The following is a 13,902-nucleotide window of genomic DNA, read 5'->3' as shown; positions in this document are numbered from 1 at the left end:
AATTTTCAAGAGTCTACTGTATAATGTCATTTCTGTTTGGTTACCACTGTTACCCAGTAGAAAATATATGTGATTACAGCATTATTATTATCTTCCCGCAATTGTAGAGCCATCATAAACCTTTCCGCTAAAATCTGTGATATCTAATGCGATTGTGGATACATGATGGGCACTAGGATTTGTGTCTAAATCATTGACAGTTGGAAAAATCTCGTTCCATGAAAATTTGATGCCATTCAAAGGTCAAAAATATAATTTTTCCTGGATTTTTTAAAACATTTAAGTATCCATTTTTACTTCTGCAGGAGGTGGCCAACAGACTAGCCAAGTTGTCAGTGAGTGCCTGTGCCAGACTAGGAGGCTATGAGAAGGACAGTCCCAACAACGCTGTGGTCAAAAGTATCCTAGGAAAGCTACTGACTCCCTACCTGGCTGGCTTGTTCGCTGAAGACCAACCGGAGAAGGTATTGGCTCTACTGTAAATAATTCCAACCTCAGATAAAAATTTTGTTTGTTGAATGATTGTTGAATGTTGCTGTGTAAATATTCATAGTCATAACGTCTTGAAAGTTATTTTAACATTTCAGTCATAGAATCTATAATTTTTTCTAGTGTAGTGTTGAGAAAAGTAGTTTTTGATACCGTAATTTGAAACTAAACCCAGTTCAACAAGTGGACATACATAGACATAGACATAGACTTTATTTGCACAAAACATTCCATACATGTCATAACATTTAGAATAGGTGCATTGTCAAAATTAAATCCATACATAAAATATTTAACATTAAAACTTTTAACTTAAAATTAAACACTTAAAAAAAATTTCTAAATTGTAGTTCTGTAAAAATCTTCAATTAAGTAAAAAGCCTTGTCAATGGTATTTGTAAACTGCTACAGTAGAATAAGATTAGCCGGATTAATTGTGGCTGGATCCTATCCAGAAAAAAATATATGTCGTTGGATTTTTCAAGAAAAAAATATACAATAAAGTGACACCAGGCAGATGATTAATCGGCTGGCTATAGATGCAACATTACAGTAGATTCGAGCATGTTAGACATGATTGGCTCTCATTAAAACATGCAAGGGATTACTGAAAACTGCAACTTATCCAAATAATTGGTGATTTGGATTATTGGAGTTTTACCGTCTTAATCAGTCACACAACTACACTAGATATTTTTACACACTGCATGTATCTTCAGTTTGTGTTGAAATATTCTTAAATTTGTCCATCTTGAAATGCGACAAAATAATTGTGGTATGAAAACCTTTTTATCGCGTATCTAACGTAATAAAAGTACACATTGTAAACACTAAAATATGTCCAGGTCTTGAAACTTCTAACTAGCAACAGTGAAAACCCGTACTTGATGTGGGACAATACGACACGAGCAGAACTACAAGACTTCCTAGAAACACAATGTAGCCAAAGAGAATACGGACCCCTGACTGATGTAGAGTTTGCCTACTCTAGTCATGCCACGGAGCTGGTCATAGGCAACGTGTTCATCAGACTGTACAACAGTCAGCCAACATTCCCCATCAAGGTAAGTGTAGCAGTTAAACAATGCTGTCTTCAATGCCGGTTTTTTTATAAATCTAAAAAAAGATTTCTACGAGCAAATTCAGCTGTGGAATTCCCTGAGGAGCTTATTTGTCATATCAAGCTAAAACATTGATATCCGAAAGATTTTAGATAAGGCAATTGCTTAAATGTAAATTCAGGATTGATTTTAATTTTAGTGGGTCACATTTCTTTCTCTGTCTTAAATTTTTTAAATATTTATTAAAAACTACTTTGGGGATTTTCCATCCCATCAACTGCAAAAGCTGAATTTGATCTATTCAATGAGAATTTGAGAAGTTTTAATATGTTGATATTTATTAATTACCTAGTGTTTCTAACGCTTTTTTATCGTTTTTGTTGTTGTTTTTTTGTTGTATTTTATGTGTACTTTAGTAATTGGTGGTTTTTATCTCCATTCAACAATTCAGAGAAGTCAAGCATTGTTTTGACTAATCATTTCACAGGTTGAACTTTATGGATGATCAAGGATAAGAGCACAAGGGCTTAGGTTTTCAGGATTGTGATGATAGCAAGCTTACCTGAACGGGAAAGAGTCCAAGCTAGCCTTTTATGGTTGATCGCCTGTTTGGTTTCCCAATTCCTTTCTGTTTCTAGAATGCTAAAGGATTTCTCCTGGATCTGCTGGAGTTTGTGAGGATGAACCAACCTTCGCCAAACGATGAGTCTGACACTGAGCGCAACGACAGAGTGACAATGGCATTACATGCGCTTGGCAACGTTGTCAACAGCAATCCTGGTGAGCAGTTTTGTAAATGTTGTTGCAATTTGTAATTTACTTAACTACCTACTTTACTATCTCAATCGAATCCAAACTTTTTTAATTTAAATCGGACCTTAATAACAGGTGTTTATAAATGAATATCGAGGTGTTAATGCTTTATAACTTTACTCACCGCTATAAATATGAAAAAGCAACTCAAAGAGTTTATGCCTTACACAGCAAATTATTTAACAAAATTGATCCAGTAGAACTGAAGATTTAATTGTACAAAGTTAAAAGGAAATCTCCAACTTTGTTCACCATTATAGTGGTAACCCAGTTGGTCTTGACATTTTAAGGCAGTTTAATAAGAAATTATTACCCTGGTGAAGATGTAGATAAGTTTTTAAAAAGAAATTTGCAATACCAATTAATTACATGCTGCATCTACAGACTTTTCATGTTAGAAATTCCCTCTTAGTTTTGTGCAGAATGTTAACCCTTTCTTACATATAGAACTGTATGTGTTGGATCTTAATTAGTATTTTTTTCCTAACACTATTTTAAACGCATCAAGGAAGGCTGACAAATCCAATTAGAAAACCCAGTTTAAATTATTGTTTTTTCTTGGTTAATCATTGATTAATATTGTACTGTGTTTATGTTTCCTTAAAGTAAAACCTCCAAATGTGTTCTTATTTAGAAACCCAGGATTTGTGTAACCAAGGTATGTTTATTTTTTTTTCCTTTTTTGTTTTATTGTATTTGCTTTCTAGTTGCTTTTTAATTTAGCACATTAGCATATTTGTAAAGCAAGACTTTTTAATTGTTTCACCCAGTATTTGGTAAGGAGACATTTAACTTGGTTTCTGCTACCATATAGACTTTTTAGTTAAATAATTGTTGATTAAATATGCCAGTTATCCTAATACTAAATAATACTAGAGGTTAAGGAGAAAGGAAGGATACACAACTAACTCATCTAAAGAAAGATCCCCAGGAAGTTAAAAGCACAAAAAAGTTACACATTTAACTGATATTTCGTCCCTTTCAGGGACTTCTTCAGAGGTAGTAATATTTGCCTGAAAGCGGTAAAATATCAGTTAAACGTGTTACATTTTTGTGTTCCTGGGACTCTTTCTTGGGGTGAGTTAGTTGTGTATCTTTCTTTTCTCCTTAACAAGCTCATAAAACCAAGCTCCTTTTTCCCCTAAAAAAATTAAATAATACTATAGATCAAAGGATTTCCATTTCGAAAATTTTATGTTGCGCAAATCACAAGCATTCAGTATTTTTTGTAATAAAATACAACTGTTGTATCTTGGAGACCAAAGAGCCTCATTATAATGAAATAAGCTGAAGAAAATCATTTTAAATATTATCACTACTAACATTTAACATTAGGCTATTCCAATAACTTCAATAGGACAAAAATTTGTTAAGAAGCACACTGGAGTTTCCACTGCATACATAAAAGTAATTAGAAAATAGTCGAGTGTTAAGTGATCAGATTTACCAATAATAATGTTTTACATATTAGGTGTAGCTGTGAGACGGACGTTGTGCACATTTTAACTTCTTTTCACACATTATCCTGTACTGTGTCATCCCTATGCTTCACAAGTTGCACACACAGGACTATGCAAACATAGCAAACGATCAAATGAGTTTAAACAACACACCGATCTCTTTGTGATAAAATAATGGGTACTTTGCTATTATACTGACCACACCTATAAATTGACTTCCAAACAAGATTTTAATTAGTTTGAATAACAAAATCTTCCCAACCTAACCTAACCTAACATTGTACACTGTTAGGTTAGGCTAGGCTAGGTTAGGTTAGGTTAGGTTATAATTATTAGATGTGGTCCCGGTCCGTATAATACCAAAGTACCAAAAAATGTTTTCCGCAGGCCTGGAGATGCAGTGTATTGGTCACTTCAGACTGTTGTTTCCTCTGCTCAGCCTGGACTCTTGCCGTCCGATACAACAGTCGACACTGGCCGTGATCAGCGCTGTCACGCGTAATCAGGAGTGTATCAGTGACATCGCTGCCAGCAACGTTTTGGTGAGTATACATTCGCTACAGTTACTACAATGCCTTGTGTTTTTACATTTTTTCTCATTTTAATGATTTTTTTACATATTGTGTCAACTACATATTGTGGATTTTTCCAGGTATATTTGTTCCTAGTTTTATACTCTGTGCCTGATAGTCAGCTGTTGACTCTGGATATCCTCTATGCCTTGGTATCCAACACTGCGGTTGTCAAGGACTTTCTTGCCAAAGGTAATTGTACAATTTTTTTACGGAATTTAATTTTTTCTGGTTTTTTTGTGTTTTTTGTCCCCATCTTCAGCTGGACAAGCTTATTTAAGACTTCTAGGATATATTTAGAAACTGCAATACTATTGGGTGGTAGAAGTTTTAATTAACCATGAAAATTTGTTGTTTGATTTTGATCTGTCATGGGAAGTAGTTTTGATGCACAGATAATTGAAAAAAAATAGCAATAATGTCTAATTTATTTGGCTGAGTGTAAGTTTATGAGTATTTAATGTCATTTCCAACACACTTTATAAAAAGAATTTTCTCTGTCTATCCTATGAAATTGTCCTATGTCTTTACGTGGCAGTGATGTTGGGTCTGACGGGCAAACGAAGTAGATCGGGTGCTGGGTCCGAGCCCGCCAGGGGTATCTGGGGATCTATCGCTCTGGTTATCTCTGGTTTCCCAGCAATGGGTAAGGCCTCGATCGGGCAGCGGTGTAAATGGGAGATTGGGGTTCCGCTGACGGTCCCCTTCCTCCTGGCTATCGATGGCGGGTTCTGCCTGTCAGGGATTAGATAGGTCCCGAGTGTTGCTTGCACTAAATGCGTCGGGGCGCTCTACCATGGACCTCTAGGTCTCGACCTAGTGGAACCCAGGTGGAGTGACGCTTAAACAAGCAGCCGGAATCCCTGGTTAGGATTGAGGGGCAACCCTCCTTCCGAAGGGTCTGCTTCGGCAGCCGGCGAGCCTGATGACCTTAAGTCATCCGCCCATGATGTGCTAAAGGTTGATGCGTAAGTTTCGGCCTACATCATGGGGCCCGGGTATGTCCTAAAGGATAGGTACCGGGTATGCAGTCAGGGGGCTTCGGCTCTCATGACAAAACGAAATGGAAAAAATGTCTTTACGTGTTGTGTGGCTTTACGTGTGTGTCTTTACGTGATCGGGTAGTGGTGTAAATGGGAGGTTGGGGTTCCCCCGTCAGCGTGCTGACGGTCCCCTTCCTCCTGGCTATTGATGGCGGGTTCTGCCTGTCAGGGATTAGATAGGTCCCGAGTGTTGCTTGCACTAAATGCGTCGGGGCGCTCTACCATGGACCTCTAGGTCCTGACCTAGTGGAACCCAGGTGGAGTGACGCTTAAACAAGCAGCCGGAATCCCTGGTTAGGATTGAGGGGCAACCCTCCTTCCGAAGGGTCTACTTCGGCAGCCGGCGAGCCTGATGACCTTAAGTCATCCGCCCATGATGTGCTAAAGGTTGATGCGTAAGCTTCGGCCTACATCATGGGGCCCGGGTATGTCCTAACGGATAGGTACCGGGTATGCAGTCAGGGGGCTTCGGCTCTCATGACAAATAAATAATAATAATAATAATAATAATGTCTTTACGTTAAAATAGCCCAAATGGAAATTAAGAAGTTTCTATTAAATAGTAAATCAGTTCTAAATATTATAATTGATTTTCAAAACTGTTTTTGCCGGAATAGCAGCAAACAGCTCACCCATTATCTTTTTTTTTCAAATCCACCTAAAATTATAAAAACTTTCTGAATATTTCCATAAATTGGGACTATTTTAGTCTATTTAGGTTCTATTACATTACTCCTTCAACAAATGCATAGATTGATGTAGCTTAAAAATATGACATCCAATCGTCGAATGTAGCTGATCAAATTCAATTTTTTTTTTTTTAAATAGGGTGGATTCCAGATTTGACATTGACATCATGTGTGTATTTTTTTAAATCAAAATATGTTGTTTCTCACAGGAGGGTTCATTTACCTACTAGACCTTCTGTTTACTTCCTCATCGCCAGAAACACAAGTGAAGTGTGCTGACCTGCTGGGGCGACTGTGCGCTGATAAATTGTCCGGGCCTCGGGTGCGACTGGCGCTCGACAAGTTCCTACCTCCCGCGATGTGCGATGCTCTGCGTGACAGTCCGTCACAGTGTCCTGGACTACTAGACACAAACCAAGAGAACCCTGAGCTGGTTTGGGACGACGAGTGTCGGAAGAAGGTGGCAGCCGTTATTAGTAATCTAGCTAGAAGGTAAGAGGAGATAATTACGTTGTCTGTTCTGAATTGATATTTTAGTATCCCTTCCATTTCTGTTGTGATTTAATTTTTTTTTACATTGTGTTTGTCAAATGAAGGGTCTTTAACGTTTGCATGATGAAAATTCTTTCTGGACTCAAACAATATAAATTTAAGGATGTAATTTATATGGTAAAGACTTAGTTTTATTTTTTTCAAGAGTTTGTCGGCCTCTTTTAACCTTACATTTGCCCGTCCACATAAGCCTTAGGCTTGTACGTGGAAGGTTCCAGCAAATCAAGGGGTGAGACAGTATAGTACAAGAGTTTATCAGTACTGATAAAAATTATGGCAGGATTTGAAACCTCGACATTGCTGCCGTAAAACCAAAGCCTGACGCACTCCTGACTGAGCCACTGACTCACCAGCTTCCTTTTGGCTTTATTAGTTATCAGATCAAATTTTCTGTCACAGTTTTGTAAGTTATTCTAAAGTCAGTCGATTCAAATATACTCACTAAACAACTATGCGATCAGTTTGAATAAGTTGTCCGGAATTTATCGTTCAACTTTTCTTTTGCATCAGACACTACGTAGCGCAGCGCACCAACCACTCGGCTGTCCTCACATTGCCGGAGACTAGCGTTTTGTGTGCAGACGACGGTAGCAGCAGAGACGTGGTGGTGGGGGGAGTGTACCTGCGGCTGTTCAACAACAACCCTGGCTGGACACTGCGGAAACCTCGAGACTTTCTCAGTAGTCTGTTGGACACATCCATCAAGCAGATCAACAAGGAAAATCCAGATGTAGGTCGACTGAAAATATCTTATGTGTACTTTAACACAGACAGCACAGTATTTTTTGCAAAATAAAATGGAGTGCTGAATTGATAATTGAGAATTATTTAATATTAGGATTGCGCTAAGTGCTACTAACTGCGTTTTGTTTTATTGAGTTTTTACTATCCGTACTGCGCTTTAATACTTCTTGGGCTATTCAATGTTTTAATTTTGTGAAAAAAAGGAAGATTTGAATTAACAATGCTAATCCTGCGTAACAAGGTGAGATTTCATGCTAATTTCTTCTTTTTTGTACAATGGTAATTTTACTCTTATAGGCATATTGAACTGTTGCTGTCCCAAACAGAAATAGATTCTCAAATTATTATTAGTGTACAGAAGCTGCATAAGTTGACATATTTCTTTTCATCCAAAACAGTTGGCTAGTTATGTGCCAGTTGCAATTATTATCTATTTGGTTTCAGTTCAAATATGTTTTATCATCATCCTCTTCTGTGTTCAAATTGTCATCATATGCTCCCACCATCACAGCAAAATCTTGTATGTCCCCATGATTGCAAAGACTTTTCCATCGTGTCAAGTGATAGCAGCCAAAAAACCCTTTGCAACAACCAATTGATTGACCAAAACTAACATCAAAAATATTTCTTGGTTTTGATTGTTTTAAAATCGACCAATCGTGTAAATTAAATATGCATAATTGCACAACAGGTATATTCCTCAATCTGATCATTTGTGATGTAACAGTTTGACCTGTTGGAGTTGGTGATCACCTCGCTCATCAACCTGCTACAGTGTCATCCCATGTTGGCTGACCAGGTGCCATCCCTAGGGTACATCCCCAGGATCTGTAGCTTGTTGCCGGGCGGATCTTCCAGAACATCTCATGTTCTGCTGAGGATATTGCACCAGTTGTCAATCAGTGATGTGAGTTTAATTGTTCTAAGAATATAGAACAAACAAAAAAAACTGAACATTTTAGTATATGTATGGATCAAATATAATTGGTCTGCAGCTTTAGAAATTACTCACCAAGGGCATTATAGTTTAGTTTATGTTAGAAAGTGCGAGCAGCTTGATTTTGGAGCACATTCGCGTCCAGCATAAAATGCTTGATTGATCAACTACTACGGTATGCAAAAAATTCGAGCCAAATCAAGGCTCCTTTGTCACAATCCCAGGAAGCGAATAAGAAGATTGAGCGATTGAAAATACCAAATTTTGACACGAGTGCTTAACACAATTAACATTCACTAAACCAAACAAAGTTGTGGTAGTTTCAAGTACACTTTGAAGATTTTAAATTATCAAGGGAATAAGATTAGTTAAGAATAAAAGTGCTGCTGGTACATTAAATTGTAATATTTTTTTTCTTTTTTTAAATCCTTGTTTTTAGCTATTGAAGTTTTTAAGATTCAAACGGGGACTATCACTTTTATGTAGTGTTCATGCAGCATTTGAACTAAAGAATCTCATATACTTTTAGTAGTACTTTAGGAAAGTATGCCAAATACCTCAAATTTCTTTAAATTTGCCAGGAATCAAACCCGTCTCTTCCTACCAAAGTCCGTAAAGCTAACCGCTATGCTATTGGGGGCCTAACACTTCAATTTCATAAACACCCAGATAAGCTACACTCTATATTTGATGTCCTACTGTAACATAAGTATCAGCTAAATATGTTTTTCCGCAGGTCTGTATCGGCAGCATGGGACAGACAGAGATACTGAAGCCCATGCAGTCCACGATGAAGGAATATTCCGAACTGGTTGTGTTGGGTTGTGACATGATGGCACGACTCTTCCTAGCGAATAAGGACACACTGGTGAAACAGGTAGGTTTATGTATAGATCGATATCCAGTCAACTATTTGAAACTTTCAGTAAAACCACAAATTTTCTTACCCTCTCCCCTATTTGTTGGTTTGTGGATAAAGAACTGTTTTTGTCAAAATTTACTGCACAAATTAAAAGGGAGTTTTGAATATGTGTGTATGTATGTGTGTATTAATGTGTACTAAACTAGAGAAGACACCAGATTCTGTTCTAATTGAGCGGAGCAAAGCGAAGCTCTTTGGGATCGACTTTAATGCAAACTTTCTGACATAATGCAATAATGGTTGAGCAAATTTCCACCAAATTTGTCAATGTTGTTATGATAATCAGTGGGAAGGTTTTTGACTAAACAAATTATCAATTTGATTATGCCTATACAATTCTAAACTGACATAAAAAGTTTTTAGTAAAAAAATATTAAGTGTTAAGAGTACAATGGGCTTATACATAATGTTTTAAATTAACTCCTCCATATTGTGGTAAAACCATGAACATCTCCCGCAGTCGCCACAGAATCAAAAACATCTTCTGAGCTACTGCAAAACTTTTGCCATCGTTCACGGTAACAGTGAAATCATGAATGTTTTCTGAGGTCACAGAAAATTCTAGGAAACCTTTTGCGGTCATGGCAAAATCGTTAGGCTAATATCTTCCCCAGTCATAGAAAAGCTATAAACATCTTATGCAGTCACTGCAAAATCTTGAACATCTTCTGTGGTCACAGTGACATCTTTATCGTCTCCCACGATCAGGGAAACTGTGAATACAACACACGGTTGTGGCGAGACCCCCAATTTTTGATCAAACAACAAGCTCAGCTTGACTGACCCAAGTTTGGCCGAAAAAATATTTCTAGTCCAAACCACAGAAAACGTACTACTATAACCCAGAATGCCAACCACATGGTAAAAAGCATTAAGCGTACTGGGTTATAGTAGTACGTTTTCTGTGTCCAAACTGATCCCTCCACCTAGCCCGGAGACTTGCAGACCCCTACTAGCAACATACCCTAACAATTGAAATATTAAAATCTCTTTACTTTGGTATTTTCAAAAGTATAAAGAAAAGATAAATTTTTTTCCACAAATATGAAATAAAAATTATATTTATTGAGTGTTTGGATAAAGGGTTCAGTTTGTGCGAATTTTTAATGTAATGTCCGACAAGAAACGAATCTACAGATTTATAAGAGTTGTAAAGTATTCTTAATTAACTAATTAATGCAATATTTTGTAGGCACTAGATGTTGACTTGGTGCCATACCTACTAACGTTGCTGGACGGTAGACTGGACAGGACTGAAAACGCATCACGCAGCAAGGCACTCGTAGTGAAGGCACTAAAGTCTATGAGCCAGAGTGTTCTGTATGGCAGTCAGGTAAGCTGGTAGTTACAATACAACTACAGTTGGTACAACTTGACTATCTACCTAGTTTTTTAACCCCAAGTAATTTACAGCTTAAGTACCAGCTGTTTGCTGCTCCTACAAGCCGTTCAAATTTGTAGAAACTAAGCTCTTGTACATCTGATTTAGCTGTTAAAGGCTGTTAAATTATTTCTTACCTACAGATGTAATTTTATAACTAGACAGCAATGAAGTCAATTAATTTTATTTTCATAGACAGATTATTGGTGATATTTAAATTTCTAATGTCATAAATGTAAATACCTTAGTTTCCAGAACCTACCCTTCCAGAACTTACCCTCTTTGTCCAGAAGTTAAAAATTGCAAGAAATGCTTTTTAGACAAGTAGGCTATGAATTCTAACAATTTCCAATTCTGTTTCAGGTCAACGCTGTTCTCAACAATTCCAAAGTTTGGGCTTCGTACAGTCAACAAAACCATGACCTTTTCATTACCAACACTCCCACGCAAAATTACCTGACAGGTAAACCTAATGATTAATCTTGTTGTCTCTTTTATGCTTCAGTAGCATTTTGAAACTTTCTGCCACTCAAGGAAAGTAGAGCCCTAGTAATTATAGTAAAAATTGCCAACTACAGTAGAGTCTTGATTATTCGTCAAAATAGCCGAGGCATCTGTCAAGTGAAAGGATGGACGGGATTTAGTTTTCAGTTTGGGTCGGGATGTATTTTAAATATATATATATTGAGATCCGGCAAAATTGCTGTCGATTTGAACGAATCCCGTCCCCGAAAACCCTCAATCAATGTATTAGTATCTCAAGGATGGAGAACATATTTTTCCCAATAGTTTCCTGAAATTTCTGGACATATCAGTCCCTAGTTAATTGGAACATATTGAACTCAAATATTTTTTCTGGAGCCAACATCACAAATTAAAAAATAAACAAGTAAAACACTACCAAAGCAGTAAAATATACGTGTCATAATGGCCCTCTTACCCATCATCTTGGAGCTCTGTTCATAAGACTAAGAAATGAGAGATAGCAGAGAAATATTAATGTATGAATGATTATCTGACAGACTTTTTGTGGTATTTTAAATCTATGGTGATGAAGCCTGCGAAACAAAGGGAAACAGTCAAATGCAGGAGTTTGTATCTCACATGTACAGTCAGGGCAAAGAAGGGATTTTCGTAACGCAACTACTATAGTGCACAGTAATATCACACCAAATTGTACTGTTGTTTATTTATATTTATTTACATGGAAGGTTGGCCATCCAAAGATCAGACAATCTAGACTCTACTGTATACAAAACACTTTTTTTCAAATATTCTTCACAGTTTTGAGTTAAAACTTTGAATCGTTTCGAGTAATTGAAGTTAAGCTCTTCAACCATTTAAAAACCTTTTATTCAATTTTATAATTATTTCTACTAATTAGGAAGTAAATGTTAATAATTCAAAGCTAATTATTTCAGACAAGAATATCACAAAATAATAGCCAGAGAGAAACCAGGTTAGAAACTGATGATTCAATGAGAAAAGTCACTGTTATTGTAAGCAAGTATTAAAATTTTGGTTTTCTTTTTGCGTGGGGATGCTTGTTAAGGGATTGCATTTGCGTTGGATTGTTTTTATTCTCACAACTCATTTGGATATTTTGGAAATATTAACATTTATGTGGAAGGTAGCTAAACAGGGAAAAAGTCAATGAAGAGGGAATCTCTATGCTAAGAAGACTGGTTCAAAAATTTAAGAGTTTGCCGTATGAAGTTGATGAAAGTAAAAAATGTACTTTTTGCTATAACTAATTCACTGCAAAGTTTAAATCACGTTCCTCTTGTTCTTCTTCAAATCCCATGTAGGGCTAGGTGTTGTAATCTGATTCATAATTAAAACGTTCATGTGAATTTAACCTACATAGTTCGCTGCTGTTAAATACAGTAGACCTTCACTTTTTATCGGTTTATGTATTTTAATTGTATAAAATAGACTGTTTTTTATTGAAATATAAAGTTTTGTAATCGTGTGGGAACTGCCTTGTTCTGAGGCGCAAACATGAGCAAAAGTCAATTTTCACAGTTTGAGATAGAAAAGAACTGTAATTCCAAAAGTTGTAGATAATTTGATTCTGCACTAATGAATCCAAGCTTTGGTTCAGCTTATACAGACCAAAATATAAAGAAAGGCTTACATAATTGAATTTCACCAGAAATAGCTTCCTCCGCCCCCCCCCCCCTAAACCCCCTTAAAATTTTGGTATGTACCCAAGGGAGGTACAGAAGAGCCTTCGATGACGTCAGCTGTCAGATCTCCCCTCTTCAGGGAACACCATTACCGCAACGAAACAGAGTTCAGTCATCGGCCTCGGTGGTGTAGTGGATAGCGTTTCGGGCTGATAATCCGAAGGTGCCGGGTTCGAATCCCGCTGCCAGCACTAATTTTTTGTCAACATTTTTGTTTTCATATTAGCAAATTTGGTTGGTTTGGTTAGGTTATTACAGTTTAATTTAATAACTGAAAAATTTTAAGACAATTTTTCATAATTTTACCTAACCCGCCATGTTAAACTTCCCTATCCCAAGCGTGATGTATACAACTTCTTTACTTCTCGAGTGATGTAAAGTTGAAAAAACTCACTCGGTGAGGTAATGAAACCCATTTAAATAACATTGAATGTTTTACTTAAAAAAATATACCTCTATGGAGCCAACGACGATCAACGCTAGAAATCAGCTGTGCGCTTGAATTTTATTGTTATACTTTGAAGAATTTTCCTAACCTAGCTTTTGTTTGTAAATGAACGTTACTGTTAGAAGATGAGTGAAATGAGTAATGAAAAATATTTCTCGTAACCTCCTGTATATTGTCGGGTCAGGTAAAATCTTGTACGTTACACGTTACGCAAGAGCGTGATGTAAAAACGCTCTTACTACACTTGTAATGTAAATAGCTATTATAATTAACTAGACCTAACTTAATAGTGAATTAAAAATTATGCGTGCTCTCTACCACAACGCTGTTAACGGGGGAATTTTGAACTAAACTATGATGTCATCGTTGCCTCATTTGTACCTCCCTTAAGTCAGACCCTAAAATTTTGTATTTTGTATAACCACGTCTTATTGCACATCTTCGCCATACAGGCACCACCTATGCCAAGTTTGATAATTCTAGGTCGTATATTTTGTGAAATAGTGATCATCTGTCAGTCAGTGGTATTTTTCTTTTATAAGTAGGCCTACCTATAGAGATAAAATAAAATGTATTTCAATGAATTATGAGCTAAATTTTTG

General features: G+C 36.7%; 1 protein-coding gene across 3 annotated transcripts in view; it reads left to right on the top strand.

Moving 5' to 3' along the window:
* LOC128996467 (dnaJ homolog subfamily C member 13-like) overlaps positions 1-13,902 on the top strand; it is a 57,977-nt gene that overhangs the window by 42,508 nt on the left and 1,567 nt on the right. For 2 of the 3 annotated variants that reach the window (XM_054421823.1, XM_054421822.1), the window contains exons 30-40: positions 306-464; positions 1,335-1,553; positions 2,189-2,330; positions 4,211-4,365; positions 4,476-4,587; positions 6,337-6,619; positions 7,190-7,409; positions 8,151-8,330; positions 9,097-9,237; positions 10,475-10,615; positions 11,027-11,126. In XM_054421823.1, the coding sequence (XP_054277798.1) occupies positions 306-464; positions 1,335-1,553; positions 2,189-2,330; positions 4,211-4,365; positions 4,476-4,587; positions 6,337-6,619; positions 7,190-7,409; positions 8,151-8,330; positions 9,097-9,237; positions 10,475-10,615; positions 11,027-11,126 (1,852 nt within the window). Of the gene's footprint in view, positions 1-305; positions 465-1,334; positions 1,554-2,188; positions 2,331-4,210; positions 4,366-4,475; positions 4,588-6,336; positions 6,620-7,189; positions 7,410-8,150; positions 8,331-9,096; positions 9,238-10,474; positions 10,616-11,026; positions 11,127-12,084; positions 12,163-13,902 lie in introns of all 3 variants that reach the window. The other variant, XR_008491048.1, reaches the window with a different exon arrangement.

The sequence above is a fragment of the Macrosteles quadrilineatus genome, unplaced genomic scaffold, assembly GCF_028750875.1.
Source record: "Macrosteles quadrilineatus isolate MER2022 unplaced genomic scaffold, UCM_ALF_1.0 Scaffold_6__1_contigs__length_79288215, whole genome shotgun sequence".
NCBI classification, from domain to species: domain Eukaryota; kingdom Metazoa; phylum Arthropoda; class Insecta; order Hemiptera; family Cicadellidae; genus Macrosteles; species Macrosteles quadrilineatus.
Note: the sequence above shows the minus strand (reverse complement) of the source record. Positions and strands in the feature narration are given on the sequence as shown.